The sequence below is a fragment of the Pseudopodoces humilis genome, chromosome 7, assembly GCF_049639895.1.
Source record: "Pseudopodoces humilis isolate 2021_Gansu_Grassland_sample_001 chromosome 7, ASM4963989v1, whole genome shotgun sequence".
Taxonomy (NCBI): Eukaryota; Metazoa; Chordata; class Aves; order Passeriformes; family Paridae; genus Pseudopodoces; species Pseudopodoces humilis.
In genome coordinates, this window is record NC_142206.1 from 33,519,878 (window position 1) to 33,547,249 (window position 27,372).

The 27,372-nt window shown below is 33.5% G+C and overlaps 1 protein-coding gene across 1 annotated transcript in view; it reads left to right on the top strand.

The window, feature by feature from the left end:
- Positions 1-27,372, top strand: part of DPH6 (diphthamine biosynthesis 6) — a 196,570-nt gene that overhangs the window by 4,203 nt on the left and 164,995 nt on the right. Inside the window, exons 2-3 of the mRNA XM_014249736.2 lie at positions 394-488; positions 2,741-2,934. Of these exons, the coding sequence (XP_014105211.1) occupies positions 394-488; positions 2,741-2,934 (289 nt within the window). The remainder of the gene's footprint in view (positions 1-393; positions 489-2,740; positions 2,935-27,372) is intronic.

A 27,372-nucleotide genomic window follows, 5' to 3' on the forward strand; every position in this document is an offset into this window, starting at 1 on the left:
TAGTTTAAAAGGATTACTAATCCTGGCAACTCACTGGAGCAGATTTGGGGTTTTTGATCCAAGTTAACTAGTAATGAGTGCAGAGTAATTTGTCCCTGGAGTAAAAGACAGTCTTTGAAGAGATTCCAGTGGCTCTTCTTCAGGTAACATCTTACATTAATAGTAAGATACAAAATTGGTTATGTGCTTTACGGTTACTGTTTTTAGGTACTGTACATATGTAGTAAATGTATGGTGAAATCATTCTTTTTTTACTTTTACTGTTTTACAGCTCTTCATATTTCAAAATTTTATAAACAGCCCTGATAATACTAATTTTTGAACAGTCAAAAGTTAGAAGAGGCTAAAACTTTTAGCTGTATTTTAAATGCCACTATTTTCTTTTTCTTACAGTGGTGGGAAGGACAGTTGTTATAATATGATGCAGTGTGTTGCTGCTGGGCATCAGATTGTTGCTCTGGCCAATTTAAGACCTGCTGAAAATACAGGTATGAAAGCCACATTTCTTACAGTAAATGTTTTAAAAATATATTAGAAGAAATGGAATCACAACCATGCCTGAATTAAGTTCCTTTATGTGTTTTTATCTAGTTTTATCTAGTTCTGCTTACTGAAGGTCAATACAGAAACTTGAAAGAGGTAGAAAAAAGAAAATGTTATGGAGATGTATTAAATGTATTTTTCCTTAAAGGGAAAAAAAAGGCCATAAGAAGAGAAAACCAGCTAAAAAAAGGCTTACACAGTGTGAAAATGAGAATATTGATATTCTGGTGGTAAACAAAGGGGTTGTGTGAGTTCAGTAGCACAAATGCTAAAAGGTGATAGATGATGCCATCAACCAAAACTAGAACTGTACTTCTAGAAATGTTCTAAAATGGTGCTAAACTAAACGCTGTAAACCATTCCAGCTGCCAAAAATGTGTCATTGTGCTGCTGCTCATCCATTTTTATCTTTGTGTGTCTTTCTCCATTATTCTAACCCAACTGCATTGAGGAACTGATGTGGGTTGGAATTGACCTTGATGCACTTATTTTTTCCTTCCTTTTAGGTTGGAATGATTTTTTGATCAGTTCCTCACAATCTCCACTTTATTTCTATGAAAAAGGATGGGAGAAACTCAGGTAGTCAGTGGTGAGGTGAGAGGGTGAGCTAAGTATCTGTATATTGGATTAAAGCACAAATTGAAGTGAGACTGGAAAAGCAAGTAAGTTGTTTCCAATTGGTAGGGGAGAATGCTAAAGTATGTTAACTAGGTTCATTGTTCAACATATGTTAAGCAATTAAGTATGGTATTTGGTAACTGTGTAGTAGGAGGGTACACAGAAAGGGAAGGAAGAAGGGAGCTGCCATCCCAAATGAGTCACAGGCAGAACTGGCAAATGCTAGGAGAGTATAGGAAAAATTTATTTTCTGGGTAGCTAGGACATAATAATCTCTAATCTTGTTGAAATATGTTGTCTTCAAACTAATTTATCCACATCAGAAATGTAGAATATTGTCATTAAAATCATAAAATGCTCTCTTTAAGTGTTGTAGCTGGAAATTTTATAGAAAGTTAATTGAGGTGCTTCAGGCAATAGTGGATTCTATGCCATTCTTTTTCTTTTATCTTGTACCACTGTTGCCTGGAGAGTCTCAGTTAATATAGAAACTGTGTATTCTAAGCAGAATATCACTTAAAGATTTTGTCATGTTCATGTATGTTGAAATCACTGAATTTTCCTTTAAATCTGCTCTTCTGGTCTAGGTTGGTTAGTTGTAATCCAGGGTTTGGATTTGCCTGTTTTGTGCAGAGCCGTATCTGTTGTGTGGCATCAAAGGTGACTGATCTAACTCTTACATCACAAATTCATTATCTTGGTCAGTTACAGATCTTCTTCTTTGCAAGATGTGCTCCATGGGTATACAGCAGAAATGTTTGATGTCCTATGTAAATTAACAGAAGTACCAGAGTTACAAATTAGCATTAAAACAGTGAACAGTGTTAGCTTGTAATAAAGTGGAGATTTCACCAATAATGATTTATTACTTTATCAATCTCTTTGAAATATCATCTGAAAAAAAATTATATGTAAAGGGGTTATTGTATTGTTTGAGATATAATTCTGGTTCAAGATAACTGCATTTTAGCTGCTTTTTTCTTATCTGCTAGCTCCAAGCTGCTTGTAAGAGAACTTGGGTAATTTATTTCTCATGATTAAGGAAATAGCTTTTTGTTTATTAAACAATGTCAAAACATTGTAGTGGTCTACTTTTACTCTACCTAAGCAGAGATAGTCTCATTTCGTGATGACCATGATAACAATTTTAACCGTGAAGTTTTTGTAACTTTTGACAGCCTGTTTATTGCTTGTTCTCAGTGTTGCAGTGCATTACGAATTTCTTGATCTGAGTATGTTGAAATACATCTGAGTTTGTGCCTCTGACCTGTGTTCCTATTAAAATTATCATGTGAATAGAAGCAGAATTGGAGATTTTTTGGATGAAGCAGGAAGAAGGAAAGACACCACAATTTGCAAATAGGCAGCATGTTTGTGACAGATGTCTTCCTCTCCATACGTCTGTTGGGTGGAGAAATCTATTTTTTTCCTTTCCATGTTTATAGTGGTGTTGTCACCAAACATCTGTTTGTGAACTGAAAAATATTAACATTTAGATTTTCTCAGTGCTTTGTAGCATTGTGATTATTGTAATTGTTGCAGCAATGTACCTAATATGATTGTTTCTTAATTGTGGCAGGGCAGACTGATGAATTGGACAGCTATATGTATCAGACAGTAGGACACCATGCAATTGACCTATATGCTGATGCATTGGATTTGCCACTCTATCGTGGTTTTATAAAAGGTACCAGTGTAAATACTGGAAGAGTGTATACTGCATGCCAGGAAGATGAGGTTGAAGACCTTTACCAGCTCATGAAACTTGTTAAGGTATGCCGATTGAAAACAATTATATAGTTGGGGATAATTATATTGCTTATATTGCTTAACTCATATGTGGATTTAAGGAAATGATCCACTTAGGTATTTAAGGAAAGCTTTAAGGAAAAAATGAAGCACTTTTGCAGGTTTTATTTCTATTCCTTTATTTTTCCTTGGACTGTAAAAATATAGCATAACTATATTCCTTTTACCCCAACGTGAATCACACTTATTAATCCTCATTTGAAGCCAAAACCTTTTTCCTAGATAATGAAAACACCTGTAATAGGCACTTGGAATGTACACCAAAAAACATAATTGTGACAATCATCTATAAATAGAATATTTAGGTTATTTTGCACTTGTAATAATGTATTGCTTGATTACTGTAATGAGAGATCTTTTGGATTTTTTGCATATATCAATGTATGGAAAGTAATGTCTAGACATTTCCATTTGGGTTCACTTATGATGTGTAAACCAGAATCTGTTATTTGTTTGTATGTTGCAGATCATTTTTCAAGTATTACAGAACGTTTTACAATGGTAGTTTTGATTCTGGTCGCCCTGTGATTATATTCTAGTACATGACATAGTAGCAATAACATGTGTCAATTCTTTTTAGCTATGAAATAAAGAGAGATGATGAGCCCACTTTCTAAACCACTTAAAATTTATTCCATGTTCTTTTTCAAAGTCTTTCACGTAGTACTTTATTTCTACCAATATTAAGTCAGATCTCTTTGAAATAAGTAGAAAACCTCCTGTTGACTCTAGAAGTTTTCCACAGTGTTTGAATAAATATGCTATATCCATTCCAGCTAATTGTGTTGATTACTGCAGTGCACAGTACTGAAACCAATACAAAGTTCAGAAAATCATAATTGCTATTTTAAGGAAAGTAAATATGTGATTTTATTGACCAAACTAGTATAGACTGCTTAATGAAACTTCAGATAAAGGTGTTTGTAGTCTTCATGTCAGGTATTGAACATTTTCTAGTTTCCTTTCCTTCATTAAAATGAGAAATCAGATTCATGAACCTAAATACTTCAGGCTTTATTCTGTATTGAGTTTAAAAAAAAAACTCAAACTCCAGATAAGACCTAAGAATGTGGTTTGAATGCAGAGTACCTCCTGACCCATCTTTGAGTCAGATGTTGCATCTTCTAAACATTTTTGGTGAGGAAATCCTGTTCTTCTAATGTAATATCAAGATCATAGACCTGTGTTGGAGTATGAGACTACAGAACAGGAGAACAGTGCATGTAGGCGGTACAGCCTCGAGTTGTGCTGGGGAGGTTGAGGTTGGATATTGGGAAACATTTCTTTACTGAAAGGGGTATCAAGCATTGGAACAGGCTGCTCAGGGAAATGGTTGAGTCACTGTCTCTGGAGGTGTTTAAAAGTTGTGTAGACTAGGTGCCTAGGGACATGGTTTAGTGGTGGACTTGGCAGTGTTAGGTTAATGGTTGGACTCAATGATTTCAAGGCCTTTTGCAACCTAAATGATTCTGTGATTATGATCTAGAGCTTCACAGAGGTTTTAAATGGAATGTACATATCCTGCAGTACAGGAATAAAAGAAATATGATACAGCACTTTTAAATTATTTTTGAACCACAGTAGTATTAGAAATTAGAAGGACTGATATCTGCTGTCTCTTAAAGCTGCATGCTAACAGCTTTCTGCTGCTGGGTAAGGTAATAAATTACTGATCAATTTAATTAAAAATGGGAAAATTAGTGGCAATTAAGATGATACTTCCTCTACGGTTCTTGCTGTCTTTGGAGGAATGGATCCCTGACATAAATTATTGCTAGAGTTAAATCTTGACAACTTCTGCATTGGAAGTTTGTACATGATAATTATAACTATAGCTGAAAGAGATGTTATCATGTTGTCTGGAACTAAATATCTATTTCTTTCCTGTGCAGAAATATTAAGCCCACTGTATGATATCTTGAAGTCATAAATATTAACAATATATTGCCTTTATGTTAGACTTTATATAACAATGTCTTTACAGTCCAGCCTAGCTATGAAATTCTAATACAAAAGTTTCAGGAAGTGTCTTGCATGTTTTGATGAATAACTGCAAAATTATGAGGGGAAATAAACTATAGCAACTGTGGTATTTTAGTTTTAAGAAACTACTAACTTTTTTTTCTGTGTGTTAGCAGTAACTTTGAAACCTTTCTAGTTTTATTTTTTCACATTTTTTAATAACTGCTGTTTAGTAGCTTTACTATTTAAGTCTTAATTGCTGAGGATTTTGCTTTAGGAGGTTTTTTCCCCAGATGTTAATAGTTTTGAGGAGAGAAGTCAATTTGCATTCTCTTGAAGGGAGGGGATGAGTTCTGTGGAAGCCTTGTCAAAATCAGCTTTAAGTGACTGTAATTTTAAAACACTGGTTAAATAACATAGCTCTTTTTTTCAGTCAATGGTTTGGGGCCAAGACTACAGGAAAGGTGTGTCTAAATCAAAATCACATAGTGTACCTGACTTTCCATTGGTGAAGAATGCTGTTATTGCAAGTACTTATTTAGTAAAGAAATTAAAACACTTTTTAAAAAACTGTATAAATTTGGAACTATACGATGTTTTTAAAAAACGATGTTATGAGAACAAGATTTCTAAAGAGTTAAATATTTCCTCAGAGTTCTTGGGACACCCAGGACAAGAGTCCTGTTCTAGTTCATGTGACTCAATGAGTGATACTGATTATCAATGACTGAAAACCTATTAATTTTATCACAAACCCAGGTGATTGATAAGTGTAAAGGAAAATAATATCTATTTTTTAGTTGCCTAATGACATGTTGTAAATTCTGTGTTTTTTTATATATTGTGAAACAGAGTATTTATATGATGTCTAAATGTATTTTACTATGCAGTCTTCACCTGATAGTAGAATATTTATTTCATGAGACATGTAAATCCTGATCTCTAAACAATAATTTCATCTCCTTGCAATGTTACTGAATAGGGATTACTGGTATCCTTGTTTGTCCGTGTTTGTTACTGCTGTATTGGAGATTTTCCCCAGCCAAGCCTGTAAGCACTAGAGTTTCTTAGTTACCTGAATTATCCTTTAGGGATTTTATAATTCTGCTGTCTTTGAAATGTGGTGAGAAACTATTTCTCTTCCTCTAGTGTCAGAAAAGACTGAAGCATGAAGGCATTTTTGTGAAACTTTCATATGACATTTCAATTTAGGCAATATTTAACTGTTTTGTCTCCTTTTCAATGTAATTAGGATCTTGTTCAAATAATACAGTGATGTTTTATGCAAGCACATACAGAAGTGGTATTAGATGTGTTAATTTTGGATTGTTTTCTATATCTCATGGAACTGTGGCTAAACTTTTGTTGAGGGCAGTAATCGTGCCTTCCAGACTAAACAGACCGATGCAAGATATTTTATTTTCAGTAGACAATTCTGTCCTCTTGCAAATTCTTTGCCTTTTCTACTCCATAAGTCTTTACCTTTGTTTGGTAAGTTTCCATTACTGAAGGAATTTGTAGAATTTTTGAACTAGGTAAAAATGTCTTTCTTCTAGCTCTTCTTTTTCAAATTTTTGATGACATGCTTAATTACTTTTTTTTTTAATTAGTATTTTAAAAATGTATTCTTTGTGTAGTTTTTTATACTTCCCCATGTTTATTATAAATCATGCAAGTGGATTTTTAGTGGATTTTCAGTTTGAACATGTTATTTCTGTCAGAGTCCTTTTCGTTGTGTTCTTTGTGGATTTAGAACCCACAAGCTTTCAAAAAAAAAGGAGTTCACTTGAAATAAATTTATATATTGTCTCTCAGGACTGAAGAAATTAATTATGAAATCATTCATTGATCATATTCTGAAAAATAAATATTAATGTTAGATATATAGGATGTATGAAACACTTGAATAATAACAGGCTTTGGTTGTGGCACTGTTTCATTTTATCAGTGATGTGGAAGGAAAGAAAGGAGATTTATTCTCGAAAATATTGTCACATTCTGGAACAGTGATCTTACAACAATCAGTCACTAAGAATAAGTAACCTTTTTTAGTTACAGAAATAAAGAGATTAATAATGCAGTATGACTCCTGTATTTAATAATTACTTTTTAAGAACAAGATCATGTTTTTTTTAAATGGTCCCAGTCTCATGTTTAGTGAAGACAGAAAGTGTTCCTGTCTGAGAGTTAAAATTACAATAGTGATGCCATTTTAGATGTTATTTAAGATATTTTATCTCAGACAAAATACTTGATCAGTGTGGGTTCAGGTGGAATAGAAGTAACTTCGGTCCTATCAGTATTTGGTGAAACTCCCTGAGATTTCTTCAGAAAACAGTTCTTCAGGGTTTGAGATGAATGGATGAAATATAATATCATATCTGGCCTTCAGATAGGGATTAATTCCCTCATGGAACATTAAACTTTCAGTTGCTTGATGTTGCTAATAGGCTTCCTTGCTAAGGAAATGGTCTTTCTTTTACCCTTCTCCAGAATTCAGCTGCTGGGCCAATGGGTGAAAAGAGTTCTCAGATTCAGTGTGATTGCTGATTCTCTGTGACTTTTCTACAGACAAAGATTTAGGGGCTATTACAGGGAAAAATACATGAATAAATGTAACATGGTATTTTATCACAGCATTGCTTCATTGTTTTCTGTTACAAAACACATTTTAAAGAAACTGTAAAGCATATAAGAATAATCAATTGGTTTTTAGATGTCTCGTATACATGGCTTCAGTTGTAGTATATACATGGTAAAGACAAGTAGTGTATTCTTAACTCATACAAATAAGGTTTGTAGAATTTCTTAGGACTCTTAAAGAGGCCAAATAATTATTAGCTGTAGAATCCTGATTTACTTGAAGAATCTGTAATCCAGGGTTCTCAGCATGCTCTTCACCAAATTACTTTTGTACTTCTTGAGTTCAGACAAAGTAGGTAGCTTTCCCCTCTCACTTGTGGGATTCAGAGTGTTCAGAAGTGTGCAGAAGAATCCTGTTCTAGTAATCTCCCATATTTTCATTGAAGAAAATCTGGTCTTTTCCCTGTTATGATCTGAATTATCTGTAGATACATGGATTAATTCTTCAGAGTTGTATTTCTCAACATTTTGAAGAAAGATTAAAATATGAAGAGGTGCTTTTCCTTATGCTGAATTTCCAAAATAATCCCTCCTCCATAATTTTTTTACCTACATTGTGATTATTGCAAATCACTGTGCCCTTGATATATTGATAGATTACCTTTATATCTAATTCACTAATTAAAATACAGAACTTTTGTATGGCAAGTGAAATTTTACCGTAAGTATTGAAAACAAATTGTAAAAAATCTTCTACTCCCAGTTGAGGGAAACTGTCCTAGATATAACAATGGAAATTATTGACTGGGCCTTTCAGTAGTCATATAGATTTGAAGAACATTTGGAGACCACATCTCATAGCGCAGTTCTTTTTGTCTTTCGACAAATGCAAGTTAAATAGGAACTTTTAGAAATTGTATGAAGAGGTTGCCTGCGCTGACAAGAAATAAATAACTGTGCTTCTTTGATAAAATAAGAATTATTTTTTTTTTTAGAGAAAATATTTGCTGTGTTTTTTAATAGACTTGGCTCCTCCACCTTTTATAATGAGTAAATTTTTATCTGCAAGGACTTGGATTTTCCCTTTTCCCTCATCATGTTAAGTGATTGCATTGCTTAATCAACTTGTTATTTTTCTTTTAATTAATTTTGGATTGGAGTTCCGTAGCTTCCCCCACCTCAGGAATGACCATTGTCATTAGCAGTAAATAAGAGTGTGAATGAAGGGAAGAGGGTAAGAAGTAATTGCATAGTTGGGAGTGATTTAAGCAGTGTAAAAATAATTATGTATCTTGTTTCATTTAGAGCACAGGGTTTATTTAGTTGTTGGGGGGGGGTGGTTATATGAATTTTGAAATGAGATGGGAACAAGGAAAATTTTTTAATCAACAGGATGCCTGGAATTCTGTGTGTCTCATCTGACCACTTCAGGCAGGGTCAGGAATTTTTTTTTTTTTCTTTTAGAAGGGGATCTTTAGCAATATCTTTGAGGTAGTTTCTTACTGTGAGAAATGTTGAGCATTATGTAAACAAAAAAGTCACTGTATTTCTCCTTGTTAGGTGTGTGGAGTTGTTTCCACTCACGCCCTGTCTTGTGTTAATATTGAATAAGTAGAGACAGTCAGGCTGGTGGTAAAAGATGGTAAGCAACCCTGAGGGCTTGTTCTGGTCGGCTTGAAACCTCTGATTGCCAGGTTTTCCTAATTTCCCATTTCCAGGGCATCTCTAGTGTGACCTTGCCCGCTGAATATGATGTTCTGGGTTGCAAGATTCTCACATGCATTTGGGAATGGGCAGCCAGGCATTGTTTACAGGACGCCAAATGAACCGTGCACTCGCAGCAAGTTTGATAAACACACATTTCCTCCTTTTATCAGTGAGATTGCAGAATGTAAAGTATGAGTTTCCAGTTTTACTCATTCCCTTCAGACCTTTTCCTGTTTAAAAACTGAATCTCACTAATTGGATGATGATACATCCTTAGATTTTGTTTTGCTTTTATTGTTATTGTTGTTTTGAATTCAACTTACTGGTCACTGACATTTGTTTCAGTGCCTACCTTGACCAAGTTTGATAGACTTGCAGATAAAAGCTTTCCATTTGTTCAACACAGAAAAAGGTTCATCCCTATAAATGTAAAGTGAATGCTAATTAACAGTAATGACTTCTAATCACTTTGCTTTTATACTCCTTTAGGAGCACAGCTATTATCCAATGCAGTTAAGTGAAATGCTTGTATATGAATCAACAATGCTGTATTTCTTCTCGCAGCTATTGCTCATAATCAAGCTTTGAATAAATTACGATAGTAAAATTGGTTTTAATGTGTTCTATTGCATAGGGAGAAAGAAACCTTAAATATCTTGTTAAATACCTTGAATATTTAGAGAGTTATCTAGTAACATTTTGGCATTCGTTATTGTAGTTAAATAGAAAAATGCATTAAGATGTTTAAGTCAATTTTGTAAACATTATCAAAACTTTTTTCATCATTTGAATTGTATTGATGTGCATAGACGTTACAGTCTCTGAAGCAGCTCCATTTGTATCCAATTCCATGTCTCTAGGAATGCACTGCAAATTTCTGCTTTCAAGTGCAGTTAAGTTTTACATAGAAGGAACATGTTTTATACCTTGAGAACTTCACCTAGTGTCATAGAGTATATACAGTAGGTTAATAGACATTTATGCATTTTGTTTATTATGTATCTAACAAACTGTTAGGTTTTTTGACATGTATGCAAACTGCCTGTCTGCCTGCAATTATATAAATTATTTAAAAAGTGTGCAAAAGTAATACTAGTAAAATTTTTATCAACAGCTGGAAACAATAAAATCAGAGGAAACTATTTTAGCATAACTAGACTGCCTGAAACAATGTTAATGAAAAGAGATTACTAGACTGGTAGAATGTTAAGTGATTTTAAATAATTCTGATTTAGGAACAGAATTAGGCTAAAGACAATACAAATTAATTTGAAATTTAGCAAATTTTTCCACTTAGCATTGCACATATAGAGCCTGTTTGGAAGGCAGAAGTGGCAAAACCTGGATGAAACCCATTTTCTGACATGAACAAAAGTTTTTGTTTTAATTTATCTTTTATTAATAAGTTGTTTGAAACAATTCCTTAAATCACGTAGAAATTCTAGGTCTCAATGTCTGTGAGGGAACTGAGGTCTTGCTTAGTCAATATATTTGTGTTGTCTGGTTTTGCAATTTCTAAAAAAAATTAGTTTTCATTTTCTGTATCGGTTTCCTTTCATGTAGTACATCTGTCTTTGCATGCTTAGAGACTCAATTCTTTCACAGTTACCATCACAGTTCTTATGGATGTGGATGTGAGTGAGTATCCACAGCCACCGTCTGTGGTTTTGATTTTGTTTGTTTTGTTCATTCATTCACGAAGCTTTAGACAATTTTCTGGTATATTTCATTTGCTTGAGCATCATCTCTTAACATTTATTTTTTGGTTTATTATGAAATCATTGCTTAAATTTCAAATTACCTTCCATGTAGTACTCTTTAAATGCAAGTTTGAGTCAGTGTTCATAAAAGTCTCGTGTTTCTTTGCTGTAGTACTGCAAAACACATTGCTTGTGGGTTTTGCCACCACAATGTGAAAAAAGTAGCACCTTTCTTCTCTGAAGTCTCATTAAATGATTGATATTATCCACATCTTATTTCAGTAGTTCTGTTTCTTAATTGGCATCTTATTAATAATTTTAAAATGTTAAAATGAAAAATACAGAAATCATTAATTGTTGTGTACTGTTCTGTAGCTGTTTTACATTATTTGCAATTCTCATTAGGCAGTGCTAAAATACATTTCAAAATTTATTAGTGTTTGAAAAATGTAATTGGGGGTATTTCTAATAAAATAAGATCAAAGACAAACTTTCATGTAAACTCACAGTAAAACATTTATCAAAATTGTTTGCATAAATATTTGTATCTCACAAGCCCATTTGTTGTGTAAAAATAATTTTGCATTGATTTACTAAGGTATTTATGCTGACTTATTTAACATACTTTCCCCTTTCATATGAATGTCAAACATACAGCAGTTTCAGGGTTACATTATTTTCATAATAATTGCTTATTTTGATTGGTATATTTAAAGATAATTCTTCTGGAAAGGGTGGGATTTAATTTGGTTTATGTTGCACCAATGTTACTGCTTTCAAATTAGAAATGATTGATTTGTAAGTGTCATGAAAAGGAATAAAACAGAGCTGGCCTTTTACACTATGAAAGGACTATTATATTGTTTCTGTTGATAAATTCTGTCTGTGGAAGAATTGCATAACACTCATCACTCATTTTCATATTGATTATGAGTGGGATTCTAGTAATAGGTTCCTGTTTGCAATGGATAAGGGGGCACTATGATTAGTTACCTTTTCCATAGAAAGCACTACAAAAGAAAATGCCAAATGTGTGCACTGCAGTATTCCTATCGGCCTGACAGTCTGTTACATGAACTTTTCTTTCAGTCCATTTTCCCTCAGAAATACAGCTTCTGTGTTTTTGCTCTATTATTGTTTTAGGTTTAGTGCATTTGCATGCTCTTCTAACTCCAGATTCTTTCCTTAGTCAGTTATTTATTTTCCTGACAATCTCCTATACTTGGGCCCTATCACCATTGTAACTCTTAAAAACTGATACAACAGTGCCCTCTGTAGTTTCTCCCTACGTGGTTACTACCTGCAGCTGTTTTTTGAGCATTTAGGTAAAGAACAGGATGTTTAGACTTATTTTTAGCTCAAAGACAGGCCCCTTTTTTCTTAAGGAAAGATTCTGATTTTTCACTGACTGTTTCATATGCAAGAAAGGGAACAAAAGATGGTGTTCTAACTCATCTTCTAGGCTTATTAGATCTTCTGTCATTATCTAGTGCAAATCTGAAATTTTATCATTCATTCAAGGCAGTGGTTAAAATGACTGGATGGGATTTTCTGAGTTTTGTAGGCTTTCTGGAAGCTTTTGTTTGAAGTGGAGCTTCAAAACAAAATAATTTTAAATGTACTTCCTTTGTGCTTGCTATTTCTCCTAATTTAAATCTTACATGATCTGCCAGGGACTAAAGACATGCTTGCCAGCAGAGCACCTAAGCTTTATTAATGATGTTGTTTTAATTCACACAGTGACTAAAGTAATTGTTGTTCATTAGCATTGATTTGTCTCCAAAACTCATTTACAATTTAGATTTCTCTTTTAACTCATTGTAGCTTAATATGCAAATAACTTTTTAGTCTGTGTTTTTTACAGAACTTGTTGGACAGGTTCAGTATTGAACACACATGTTTGCATATGTGCACATTCACACCCATGAGCTGCCATTTAAATATTATAAACTGCAATAAAAAAGAATGACCTTTTAAAAAAGAAATGCTTTAACTACAATTAGTTGCTTCTGTAACAGCATCATAAAAGTCACTCTTTGAAAAGTTAAATGGCTTACTTTATGATGGGGAGTGTTAATGTACATGTAGAACACACTCTTAATGGACTTCCATGAAATGAAATTCATAAGTCATTGCAGTAAATTATAGTTAATGATGTAACCATGGATGGCTATTCAAAACATTCCTGTATCTCTAATGATTGTAAAGCACATGACTGACCACAAGCCTTAGTTCCTTTGGAACGGTAGATGGATAAATGCATGAGCTTTCTCCTTTTGAAGACCTTTTTCTCTGTGTAACAAGTGGTAAGAATTTTGGTGGAGTAAATAATACATCACAAACCACTTGCAATATTTGAAATATGGTAATAAATGGTGAGGAGGACTAATTTAATATTAAATTAGGAGGTGAGATCCTTCAGAAGTGTAGTGTGTAGAAGCTTTGGTTTTTTTTCTATTTTATGGGTAATCACTAGCCTCTAGTCATATGTCTACTCTTTGCCATGAGATATTTTTCTACTAAAATGTTACTGAAGGAGGAAACTATTATGGCATAGTGTGCAATGTCTAATCCAGAAAATAGTCCATATTTAATATTGACTGTATTATATCCAGTAATATAATGAAATTTCAGAAGTAGAAAGGTTACCCATGTTATTTGAGGAAAGCAACTATTATTCTACTGGCAGAAAAGTAACAGGGTCAAGTAATTTTACAATAAAGATAATTTGCTTAAGATTACTTTCACTCTAAATTTAACAGAAACTTTGAATAAAGCTTAATTCTTGGACCAATTGCATAATTATTGTTAATCCTAAATACTGGGGTGGGGGAAGATCATTTTTGTTAAATGAGCTTCTTCATTCATTTGAGGGTTCTTATGATAAAAGAAGTGTTTGGTTTTTTTTTAAAACAGTATAGTCAAACCATATTTTTAATAATTTGAAAGTGATCTTGAAGTTTAATTCATAAAGAAAGGATAGAAAAGAGTGTTAGAAAAAAAGGGCAGTATAAATTCCTACTTTAAATAGGTACTTTGATTTTAGTATTTTAAAAATTTTAATATTTTTAGTGGAACTTCATCACCATTCACTCTATTTAAATAAATTTGTCTTACAGATCAGTAGGAATTTTGCTTAGAAAATAAATTATTAATTAAAATAATATTTTAATTAAGAGAACAAATACTGGTGATTTGTTATAAGTGTGATCTGGTTAACAGTGATAAAAAGTTTTCATTTTAAATTGGAACCTTTGAGATAGATAAGATGTTGATTATTTGGAAAAATAAATAAGGTATATTTTATTGCAATGAAACTTGCCAATTAAGATTCAACATAATTAAAATAGCGATAAATATTGATTACAATGTTGGAGGCAAAGCTTTTCCATCTACTGAGAGCTGACATAATTTACCAAAACTGGGCAAAGAAGTGACAAAGCAGCCAGTGCAGATGCTTATAGGAAATGTCATGTTTAGTCCACATACTTTATGTTTTTCCTTAAAATGTCAATGACTTTACCCCATTCAATAATGATTACCTCTCTATAAAGTACCATGCTTCTTTTCATTTAGTTGGATCATGTGATCTGTGTCTGAAATGTTTATTAGAGTATGTGTTTAAGGAAAATCTATAGTTGAATGTAGTTGTTTTCAAGTAACTTGCTTAAGATCATTAAATAAATTCCAAATATCCCTTCATAAAATCTAAGGTGATGCGAAGTAGTTAAAGGTATTTCTGATGACTGTTAATTTGCATTTTTAGTATTTCTTTAATTTTTAAATACCAAAAAATGTGAAGACTGAATGTTGGATATGTATTTTATACATGAAATAATAAATACCTATTCCAATTTACTTGGTTAACAGTTGCCTACACAGTAACACTAGTTACATGAAGAAAAACAAATACTACAATCTAAATTGGAACATTATTTGATATAGCAAAAGAAATATTGACTTTTCTTGCTGGAGACATTTATGAGACTTTTTTTTTGTGACCTTGGGGCATATTATTATGCCTTTATGATTATATTTAAGTTCTAAGACTTCCTTATTTTTGGGGTATTCTTTTAAAGACTTTTTCTAAATTTTAAGACATTCTTTCTCTTGAATTTGATCACATGAGAATCTTTAATGACATAATATTAAAAAAAAAAGAATTAGTATTTAGGCTTTACTTGGTTACTTGATGGCCTCTTTTTATAACTGCCAGAAATATAGATAATATCCACCAGAAATACAGATAAAATTACAGTGAAATGGCAGTAGATACTGAGGAGTTAGGGACTGAAAACAAATTAACACTTTTCCTTTGAAATATTATCTTACAGACCTGTTTGTTCTACATTCCTTAGGCATTTTGCTTTGCTGACTTCTGTATTATCCACACTCACCCACTTTTTTTTTCCTTTGTAGTGTACTTTTGGTATCTAGAACAGTGATACCATTGTATTTCATGAAGGAACCGTTTATTACAGAATATGTCATCCACAAGGTACATTAAACTGACTGGCTTTGTTGTCTTGGGTTTTTTCAGCTTCTGTGTTCCCTGGCCAGTGTATCAGGATTAATTTATATAGATACATAATATTTTGTAGAACTTGAGTTTAAACTGTAATGCTTACTCAGAGCTAGATACTGTTGGTTTATAATTACTGGGATTAATTTATTAAACTTTCTTGTTCATATAGTCATGATCCATTGTGCTACAGTTTGTGCAGTGTTTTTTCTTTCACATGCACTGACTCTCTTTAGACTGCTTCAGATTTCTAGTAATTTTGGTGGGTTTGTGCTACAATAACCCTTTTGGCCACCTTCAGGGTTATCCTTATCCTTTGGAGGCCAGTCCTGTGTTCTCTGAAACTCTGTCAGTCATTATTTATTACCCACTTGTCATTGTGACTTATTCATTGCTTACATCACCATTCTCAAATGTATTGCTTTACAGAAATGGTGAACAGTGTGGTGAAGGAAAGATCAATAAATGCTTTCAAAGGAAGATTTACCCTGAGACTTAGATCTTCTTTTTAATACTAAATCTGTACTATTAGTTCTGAGATGGTTTTAATGTCTTGACATCAAGCACCCTGTTTCTCAAAATGGAAAGATACTATTGCGTTAACTAACTTTCGTGGAGCAGGAGGACTTTGGTGATTAGGTTTTACAGTGGAAAATTTTCTAATTGTCAATACTTTGTGTGTTTTCCTGAATGCTCATCTTGTGAGCTTGAAAATATGCAGTTTAATCCCCTTAGAAAAAGTGATAAAACATTTATTTAAGAAATGCTTGAAAATGCTTCTTTGAGTTTTAGTGATACTGTTTTTGTAACTGCACAAAGAGAGAAGAAGGCTTATTTGAAATCATCAATTGAAAAAAAATAGAAAAAAAAAATCTCCCTATGTCTATTTTAAGTTTTTTAAGAGCTTCATGACCCATGCTGTTTTGCTAAAGCATCCAATTTCATGTGGTATGGTTACTCTTGACATTCCAGTAAAAGGTAGTTGCTCCAGAAAACTGTTTGAGTATATATAGTATTAAATTCTTTGTATAAGTTGCAGATAGAGGAAGCTGAGAATCTGAAAGTGGCAAATGCATAATTTCCTACTCTCCTTTGTATATTTTCTACTTCAAATAAACTGGAAAACCAGATTTTAATCATGCTGTATTAAATATTGTACGTTGAAAACCCCTGGGAGGAACTTAAACAAAAATATCTCATGGGTGTGTGATGTTTCATGATTTTTTTACTTTTTGATTCTGCGGCTGTAATTTTTTCCATTTTTGAAGTAAAGGTAAAAAGATCTATAACAAATGCACACACTCACACTTCGGACCAGGCACACGAGGAAGCTGGAAACCTATGCAACTTCTCCAACATAAAATGCGGGCGTGCCAGATCTAATTGGCAGCCTAGTGCTATTTCATTGATAGGAAAGTTTCATGGGCTAAATTTTTCTATTCATAGGATGATGGGCTGTTTCATTGGGAAGTTCTGTTTAGTCTGTTAGTTTCACCTCATAGTTGCTGCTTCATTGGTTAGTGGATATTCTCAGTGCTGTTTTCTTATCAGTTGCTCCCAATACAGTTATGTCCATGACATTCCAGACTTGGAATATTCATGTTCTCAGTAATTCTTTTTCTAGGCTGTTAGAATTTTGGCTGCCAGAATATTTCTGAGAAATAAAAACTTCAGAGAAGGTTTGACACATAATAGAATTTGGGTGTAGTGCAGTATAGAATAGCAACTACTCTTTCCTTGCTGCAACAGAAATGCAAGGTAATATAGTTCAGTATTTTGAAAGATGTGCTCTCCAGTCTTAAAGTGTGCATTAGACAGTGCTGTAGATAGTGTCACATACTGTATGTTAGCAGACTATTAGAGCAGCCTGCTGTAGTTACTAGTAGTTAACCTACTTCAGACTTAAGCATGAGCCAAGTTTGCAGAAACATAAAAGTCTTTCAGATACTAGACTCCTGTATTTCATCAAAGCAATATATCATGTTAAAAATAGTAATAAAATACATAAATATATAGGAAATTCAAAAGCAGGAGCTTCCTTGCTTCCAGGTTTGTTTTCAGTCAGTGGACGGGCATGCTGATTTGTGGCAAGCGTTGTTCAACTCCTAGTTCCTGAGAAGTTTCCTTTCTCTTACTTCTAAAGTTTGTCAACATTTTTTCCCTGCTGCACCTAACACTGTGAGCTATGTGATGTGCTAAGAGGATAACACAATTACAGCTTGTTTGTAAAATACCTTAAGAAATTAATAAATTGTATTTAAGTGATTTAAGATTGCGTAGGAAAGTTTCTTCTCATCCTACTCTCCATTCTCTTTTTCGTCTAAATTGTTTTCTGATAAGGTGGCAGTCATATTTTCAGTTTTTATACATATATTATGCCTTTTATTGCATTTTTTAAAAGGATACTAAAAACTTCTATTGAAGAACTGAAACTTTCTTACAGAAGTTTTTCTCGAAGCTGATCATTAAGTTGTCTTGATTCCTTTTGGTTGGAAAGTATTATTTACAGTTTTCCTCTCAAACTGAAAGCTCACAGAATCCATCCAGATTTAGTTTTCTCCTCAAGCTTTTTGTTTCTTCTTTGTACAGAAGTCCACACTGAATTCTGTCCACGTTGAATTAGAATACAAGTTTTCACTTCCTTAGTTGAATGATTGTATCTGTATGAAGCAAGGGTCATCTCTAATGCCTAACTTTTTATTCCAGTGAAGTGTAGGACTCATCCATCTCTTTGGTCACTTTGGTCATGTTTTAGTGGTTGCCCTGTTTGACAGGATATTGCACTGTTTGTATGGACATTTAAAACATGTGAAGTACATTCAACTTTATTTGTTAACTGTATCTTGTTAAGAACTCTTGACTGAGGCTACCCTTGCGAGTCTCACATTATTTTGATACTTAGTTGAAATGAGGTTAGGATCCTTGACCTCTTCCTTCCAAGTATACCATTACAGTGGAGCAGTGTGATAGTATGCTGTGTGAACAGAAGACACTGGTTTAAAATACGGAGACCATGAACAATTCTCATTTGAAAAGATTACATTTGTCAATAAAATAACAATTCAGGTTGAAAGACTAATACAAATAGTTTGTTTCTTCTAAATGAGACAGAACTATCTGTGGGAAGACCACACTTACTTTGAAATGTGTAAGTCAGCTCAATTTGCCCATTGTGCAAATGTCTGCTCTGAGACCTGGAAAGGGACTGAAACCTTAATGAATGTGAATATCTCTGAACTTCCACCATTTCTAATGTCCTTGTCCCCGTCTGGCTGTTTTGGGCTTTTTTTCTCTTTAAACTGTCTTTTTGTATTTGTGTGGGTCTTGAGTCACAGACTGTGACTTGGCTGGTAGATTCTTTGGTTAACACAATACTTCTGCTCTTATTAAACAGCTGTTTTCCTTTTCCTCTGATCTTTTCACTGCAGTCAATACTCACTTTTACCAAGTACACAGGTCGTGAGTAAGTACTGTTTGCAATTTTAGACAACGCGGTCCCCTGAAACTTCAATTTCTGTATTAAAAAACAACAAACACCCATAGTTAATAATTGTAGCACCTCAATCAGAGAAGGTACATATAACTGAGAACACACAAGATAAAATTCATGCATATACCTTTCAACAATAAAGCCTTCTGGAGATGCTTTTTTGAGTTTAGACAACACGCAATTAGGGAAATTCTGATTCAAGCAACATTATCATCTAAATTTAAATAATCAGGTTGTTCTTAATCTTAGAGAATGCCATAATAATCAGCCTGCAGTTGAGGAATGAGTGAGAAAGGATGATAAATGAAGACAGACGTTGTCTTCTCTGTGATGCATTTACATATTGACAATGCCAGAAAAGTTAATATTCAGCTTACTCTGGATCACACTTTTAAAGATGTGGAATCTGAATTGTAAAGAAATTGCAGATAGCTTTAGGCAGACAAGGTACCAAGGGGATCCTTGATGCTCTATGTAAGTGATTTTATCTTTCTTGCTATCAATTTCCTACTAAAGAGTGCATACAGTAATAATACCCCTCAAAATATTGTTGGAATTGTACAGATTGTATTGTAAACTGAACTAATGTTTTGTATTTTTTTAAATGTCCCTATTTAAAAAAAAAGAAAAAAACAGAAAAAAAAAAAGAGGTGACCAGACAAGCCATAGTTAAGTGTATAACTTCAAATTTTTTACATTTTCTTGGATTTATTTTTTTTCAATATTTACTTGTGACTGGGATGGCAATAGAAGAACTGTGATAAATGTTGGAGTTTTAAAAAGTCAGGCATACTTTGGAGGCTATTGGAATTTGGAAGAGGAGGGTTAAAAGATTAACATACATCTCTTCTTCATTCTTGCTCAGTAATGGCCCTACATCATCCATTCTTCTCTGCCTTTGGAATAGGTTCAAGATCAATTAAGTTGACAGTTTTCTCTCTTGGCAGGGTTCCTGATTTTTCTTCTCAGTGTTTTCTGGTCTACACATTTTTCTGACATTATTTTCCTGCATATTTTTCTCTGTTTCTACTTCAAAATGCCTCTCCTTACATTCCCACTCCATTGTTAAATATTTGCCTGCATTTAATCTTCCAGTATCACCTGAACAAGCTATAATTTTTTCTTATTCTCTAAAACATTGTGAATGTGCCAGCCTGTCTCCCTTCTTCACCATGCCTTTATGTTCAGGTTCCCTTTCTGGTACTCTCATGGTGACTAAGGATACGTCTTCCTGGAGAAAAGAAAGCCTCACTTTTACCCAGTTGGAAGAAATAAAAATAAATATTCCTCTCCCCCATATTTAGGTACACATTTACTTTCAGATTTTAAGGGGGTGTAATGGCTGCCACTCTGAGAGCAATTTGTTGCTACAGCTCTGTTGACAATATGAGATGTCAGAACTTCAGAAGATTGAAAATACATTTCTGATTTATGCAAGCTTTATAAAGCAAGATGGAGCAGATTTTAGGATAACATTAAGTGTTTGGGGACTTTCATATTTTTTTTTTTATATTAAGATTTGCTAGAAGGTGTTTTCTTGTATAATTTTTTAATTGTTGCTCCTTGACAGAAAAATCATGTGAAGTTTTACTTTGCTACCTATTTATCTTTTAATTTTGCTATTTCTGTGTTGATATTTTTGGTTTCCTCTTCTACCATGTCTTTGGCACATTATCATCTGCCTTTCCTTTCTGTTACTTCCAATCTCCTTCTAAAAGTCCTTCTTTTACATTTCTTCCTTAAGGAAGTTCCTCAAGCTGCCCTTTCTTTCTGCTACACAAATTCTCTCTACCTTGTAGTAATATCCCCTAAAGTGTGGTCTTGTCAGCCCAGATTGGGGCGATGTTGCTTCCACATATTGGCATTTCCTGAAGGCTTTCCACTTACAGCTTTACCTGGGTTTAGGGTAAGTTAGACTTTACATGAATGTGATGTCTTAGTACCTGGTTCACACTTGTCTTGTTTCTGGTATTGTATTTTGTTTCAGAAGTATCAAACCTGATTAAAATGGAAAAATTTGATCAGATTTGCCTAGAACACTTTTGTGAGAATAGATCATCTCAAGTGTCATTTTTCAATGAAAAACTTTAATGAGGTTTTCAGGTTTTGGTCAAGCATTTTTGTAGAAAGTGTCATATTAATTCTTTGTTGTGAAGCTGGTTTGCAGTTAACTGACATGCAGAATCTCCATTATGCAGGAAAAAGATTTCTAAAGATTTTTGGTGAGAATGGAGAACAATTAGATAATGAAATTTCCTGTGAGACAAATTAAAGCAGAAAATTGGGATTTTTTTTCTGTCTTCCAAAACTTGAACAGATAATTCTTGTGAGAAAACAGCTTTGGGTGTTTTTTGTTACTCTTTCTGGATCCTGTCTTTAGGCTGGACATGGTAGAACCATGTTGTCAGTTTGGGACCAAACGGATAGGAAAAGTCTGTTCCTAAGTTCACAACAGTTTGCCTGGGGAACTGTATTAAGGGCTGTGGACCATACAAATGCAGACTCTGGTGGAGCCTGTTAAGTAAACTGACAGCAACCTGGCAAGAAATCTCCTGTCTTAACTGGAAACTGGCCAAAACCATTTGCTTCTTATAAAACACTCTGGCTTTAATGCACTGGCATTTCTAATGAAAAACTAATGCATTGGAAAATCTCAGGTGCATTTTACCCTTGAAGTGCTACTATGTTACTATCACCAAGTAATTATGATAATCACAGAATCATAAAATGATAACATCACCTTCTTATGCCTATTAGCTTTGTTTGTGTTCTTGCCTGTAATATAAAACAAACCAAGATTGCTTATAAGTGAAGTTACTTCACTTATTTTCTCATCTTTGTATCCTGTATTTTAAGGCAATGTTTTACGGTAGTGTTGATAGCTGAGGTAGTCTGCTGGAGGTGGAAGGCAGAAGTACAGTGATGAATTGCACATTTTGGAATTCTACTTATATTTGTACTTAAGTATTTATATCACAAGTCCTTTTCAAATTTCTTACTTGTAACAGTTTGTATTACTATTGTATAACCTGAGCACATCTCTGACTGCATAATCAGTTATAGTACAGCATGCATTAATTAATATGCTGGAAAGACAGGGGTTTGGGCAGAGACTATACACTAAGCTGAGAATGTGTCTGCTGGTAATCAAAAATAAAAGGAGTTTCCTTCCTCTGTGCATCAAGACTGCTAGAAGAAACAAAATACTCTGTTCTGGGCTCTCTCACAAGGATCAGTGCCAATGGTTCTCAGAGAGACTGGAATGTTAACCCCTGGCCATGCTTGCCACTGTATTTAAAGTAGAGCTTAGATGGTCTTTTACCAGGTATTACAGGGGGACTTTAATTTCAACGTCAGTTTATAGAGGAGTTGGCTTTTTTTGAGTAAAACTGCATAATGAAGACAGGAGATTTCCAAATGCACCTGTGCTGAGGCATCCTCTTAAAAAAAAACTCACTGATTTTTAGATGCTTGTGAGACATGATTTTTTTTCCCAGGTGGTCTATAGTTTCTTTATATTCTTAATATGCCTAAATTTGTAGGAAAAAATTGGCTATTTCTGATAATATCTTAAGTTAACTACTCAGAATAGGGAGCCTTTATGGTGAAAATTTGATGCCTTAAAATACTGCATTTTAATTGACAGATAATGCCATTAAGAATGATACAAATGAGGATGGTATCTAGTGTTTGCAACTGTTTTACAGACTGATTTTTAGGTTTTGGACTCCAATGTGGAAATTACCAAGTGATGTTTTGTGTCCTGTGTCATTCCAGTTGATTAGATTGCAGAATGGTCCTTTTCTGACCAGAAATATCTAAAAATTGCCATTGAAAAGGCAGTAAGCAATGTAGGAGTTTTACTGAGTGCTTTTGTTGCATAAGTGCCTTTTCCATAATTGCAAGAAATTTTAAAGTCAATTTTTTATACTGTATTGTAAATTATATTTATTACAAATAAAATTACATACAATTGAAAGCTATTGAAAATTCAGGGCAAACTATGAAAAAAACACGGGGATATCTCTGCCTTTACATTGTTGAAACTTGGTTTCTTGAAGTCCTCAAGTACTTTTTTATTTCATTTCTATGCAAGAGGAGAGAAAGCTGAATCAGAGATTAAAGAAAAAAAAAAAGAAAAAGAAACAACATTCAGTCATATCAGTTAGTGGTTGCCTGCCTTGTGATTTATGTAAGTTTCTCTTCAAGTAGAATTCAGACTGAGTTTCAAGTCTCAGCAGAAGTTACAAAGTATTTCTTAGCTGTCATTGTTCCAGGCATGTACACTTCATGAAGGCAGGTCATGAGGAGTTGGAACACTTGCTTTGAAATAGATATTCTGAGTAAACTTCAATATGAACATAATTTAAAAGCAGTAGGCCCTTCACTTTTAATTTGCCTTAGTTTGCTGAACTCTTTTATAGTGGATTAATATCTGGTTCTATTTTTTTTTTTCCAAAGTGTATATAGTGATCACATGTCACTATATATAAGTATATATAAATCTAGCTATGTGTAGTTTTGGAGGTTTTCTTTTGGGGTTTATTTCCTCATGCATTAGGCATAATTGCAGTATGTGCTCTCTTCAATGAATTTTCCTTAGCACCTATTTAATGTTTCTTGTAGGGCACTTCCAAAAAGTCTCTTAGGCAGAAGGATCTTATCTATGGATAAGAATCCTCTTTCAATGGAAAATGGATTTTTATTATTATTGTTTTGCCTGCCAGGCTTGTACTTTTAGTGTGATTGCCCATGATACCAAATACAAAATCAGATCAAATTTCTCTTTTTGAAACCTTTGCAAGGTATCTCATTAAGTTAATATCCCCTCTGATATGGGGGGCTGGGGTGGCAGTAGTAGCATATCTCCAAACCCTTATCACCGGTTACCAATCTTACTAAGCTGTCTTTTGCCATTGAAAATAATGGAAGTTCTTGGTTAGGAAATGGTGAATAAGTTTGCCCAAATTTGAATGTAGCTGGTTTCAAATTTGTCTGAGAGGGATAACATAATTTAGCCTTGTATTTCTAGCATTAAGTACTACAAATATTCAAGACACTTTAAAAAATGAACTCTCTTCCCTTCTTTTAAAAATCCAAGTGATGTTGAATCAAGCTTGATTAACCAAAGAGTAAATGAAAGCCTGAGTATAAGAAAATGTAGCTCTAAATATTTGAAAGAATCATGATAAAATCATTGCTAATCCAGTTAGATAAATTGAATACCATGCCATTGGTACTGTGGTTTATGTAGCAATCTGCAGGGAAAGGATGGAGAGAAGAGTGGTTGTGTTGTTTGCATTCTGTTTTTTATTTGTACCTGATAAAGAACTGTGAGCTGTAATGATGAAGTCATCTGTATTGCTATTATAACAACAGGCATAGCACTGATTTCACAACAATTTTTTAAGTATTGACATATTACTGGTTATTCATTTTGTTCAGGATTTATTGTTGATGCATAGAGTCCTCCATCAGAGAGACAGACCTAGTCAGTCTTTGCAAATGGTGATGCCTTCCAAAATTTATCCCATAATTCACATGCAGCATGGATAGCAGTGATTACTTAGCACATTCAAAGAATTTTTTTAATGTTATGGTAATACTGTTATTTTCAATAAACCATCCAATACCCAAGTAATTTGAACACTATTCCTGCTGTTTTATTGTATTGTGATATAAACATAAATGCAGTGTTAAAAGCTATACCAATGGTGTCAGACTCCTTAAGGACTTGAGAAAACTGTCATAACTTCTAAAATAACTGATAATCGTTTGTGGGTCAAAAAGAGCAACATGCTGTATTGCTTAGCTTTCTGCTTTCTTTTTCTCAAGGTTTGTCTGAGATTTAATTTTATGTGAAGTACACAAAACACTGTCAGTGAAACATTATCACTTTGTAAAAGCTGTTTAGAATATGGTCTGGCACAAAATGTGCAGAAAATTAAAAAAGAATACTCACAACTTCTTGCATAGAGCTGAGTTGTATATATTATTTGAAATTGTGACCCAAACCAGAATATGTGATGTGACTGCATCTCGATATTTGCTAGATAAGCCTAGAGCTACAAACTTAGCTTTTAAAATTTAAAATTATATGCATAAATATATATGTATAGAATTAAATATGTATAAGTAAAATTTCTTCAGTGTGGCTTCCTGTGTTTACATGTGTGTGTATATATATGTAGCTCTTTACAGTTCTGAGAGGTTTATTTTGTCCTATCCATTGCATAGTATTTCCATTTAAATGCATATTTTGATTTTTCTTCTGGGATTAGGTGGAATGCCTTTCCATTACACTACTAAAAGAATAATCCACTTGTACATTATATTTTTCCCTAAAGGGATGGTCTGTTCTAGTCATATATTATTTTTCACAGAGTGATATTAGCATTTGTGATGTTGTGATTTTGTCTTAATTCAAAATGTTTTGTTCTGGTATAAAAATATTAAGAAGTATCTTTTGTATCCTGCTGCTATAAAAATACATCAAAATCAAAGAAATTTGAAAACAACCCAAGGCCATCTGCATGTTCTTTGTTAATAAAGAAGTATTAGAATTACAAAATTTAGAGGGGATAACTATGTGAGACACATTTGTAGAGTTTAAAAGAAAAAAATAGGAACACATGGAAATTGGAAAAAAAAAATAATGCTTTAAATTTGACTTTATAAACACTGCTCTATACAAGTGTATCTTTCAAAAAGATGCCCTTAAAAAAGTTCTCTTTGTATTCATTGGCATTAAAAACTTTTTTTAAAAGTTTTTAATGATAGGCAGAAGTGGGTGGTAATTCTGAATTACACGTCAGAATTTTGTTTTAACAAATGTACTGTTTAATTTACCTATGTCTAAGACTTGCCATTAATTTTTCATTCTAAGTTGTGGGGAATGCAATGGTTACACCGGTATCACAGAAGGGCTAGAAACATTTTACTTTAATCTGATAACTGCTGTGTGATATTTGTCTCTGATGACAGACAACTACAATATAGCTTAGTATTTATCTTCCATTAATTAATTTTTGGATGAATTGAACATTGAAGCAAAAACATGGGCTTTAGTACTAATCCATTAGTACTAATTGAGCTCCAGTACTGATAATTTTCATTCTCTTAATTTTGGTTTGTTTTTTTTTTAAATCAGATTGGCTTTTTTTTTCTTCCTTATAAATCCTAATGAGGTTATACACCCTTTTCAGGGCTGCTCCTCCTTGTCCACAGAAGTGTGATCTGACAGGCAGTATGTTGCACAGTAGAATCTTGCATCTTGGCCTCCTTTCCTTGTTCTTTCCCTTTTCCAATGCTCCTACAGGAAAACCAGTCTAGTCTGAAATGCAATGATCCAGAACATTTGAGCTTCTTGAATTACATTTGCACTCTCCTAGTAAAATGATTGCTTTCTTCATCTGACCAAGCTCTGTCTTGGAGGTAGGCTGAAATTGTTGATTCTTTGCTGTTTAGGATTTTTCAGACTCTTTAGTTGACTTTTTTTTTAATGTGAAAAATTTGTTGCTATCAACAGATTACTTTGATCTAGAACATCCAGGCAGTGCTGTGTTCCCAGAATACTTGTTACAATGACACACAAGTTGAAATTAATTTAGAAATTGAAAGGCAATATTTTGGAAAGAAAATGAGGATCTGTCAGTGGGAAAGAGCCCCACATCTTGTAATTAAAATGAGTGCCTTATTTTATGGATCATATAAACTATTGTAGGAGAAGAGAAGGCTTGAAATAAGAACTGAATAAAGATTTAGAGGGGAGACACCTGATGAAGCTCTTTATAGATTAATAATCTGTTTGCATCATTATTAACCACTTAGACAGCTCCAAAAAAATTAAATTACTCAGTTCATCTCATGATGTGGCAGGCATATGCTGTTGCTGAAGAATTACACACATCCAGTAATGGACATGCATAAGTTCAATCACTGCTTAAGACCCATATTTTTTCTTAAAATTCAGAATACTACATTTTGTCCAAAGACCTATAAAAAATGTCTGATATTAAAAAGGTAGAATACTTTCCTAGTATTGATGTTTACATCAGAGTCCTTGCTACTCTGGCAGATACTGCCATCTGTGAGAGATGGCAATTTTAGTTGTCATTCATTAAAATAAGGTGAATACCCTTAATGCAGTGCAGTTAAGAGGACATTTTGAAGTTTGGACTGGACTGGAAGCTTTTGAGACTTCAAGGACTGTTACTGGAGAAATGTGTCATAAGTTGTTCTCTCCTCAGGGACCTGAAATCCAGTCACCTTCTACTTTGTAAAGACTAGTTTATGGCAGTATACTCTGAGCATAAGGTATGAAACGGGAATTGAGAGGCAATGTGGACCTACTACACTAGGTGTAACAATCTTGCCATATGTCTAACATGCTTTTACTTAGAGGTAATATTGCATTATTTGTTCAGGGCATCTTTTTG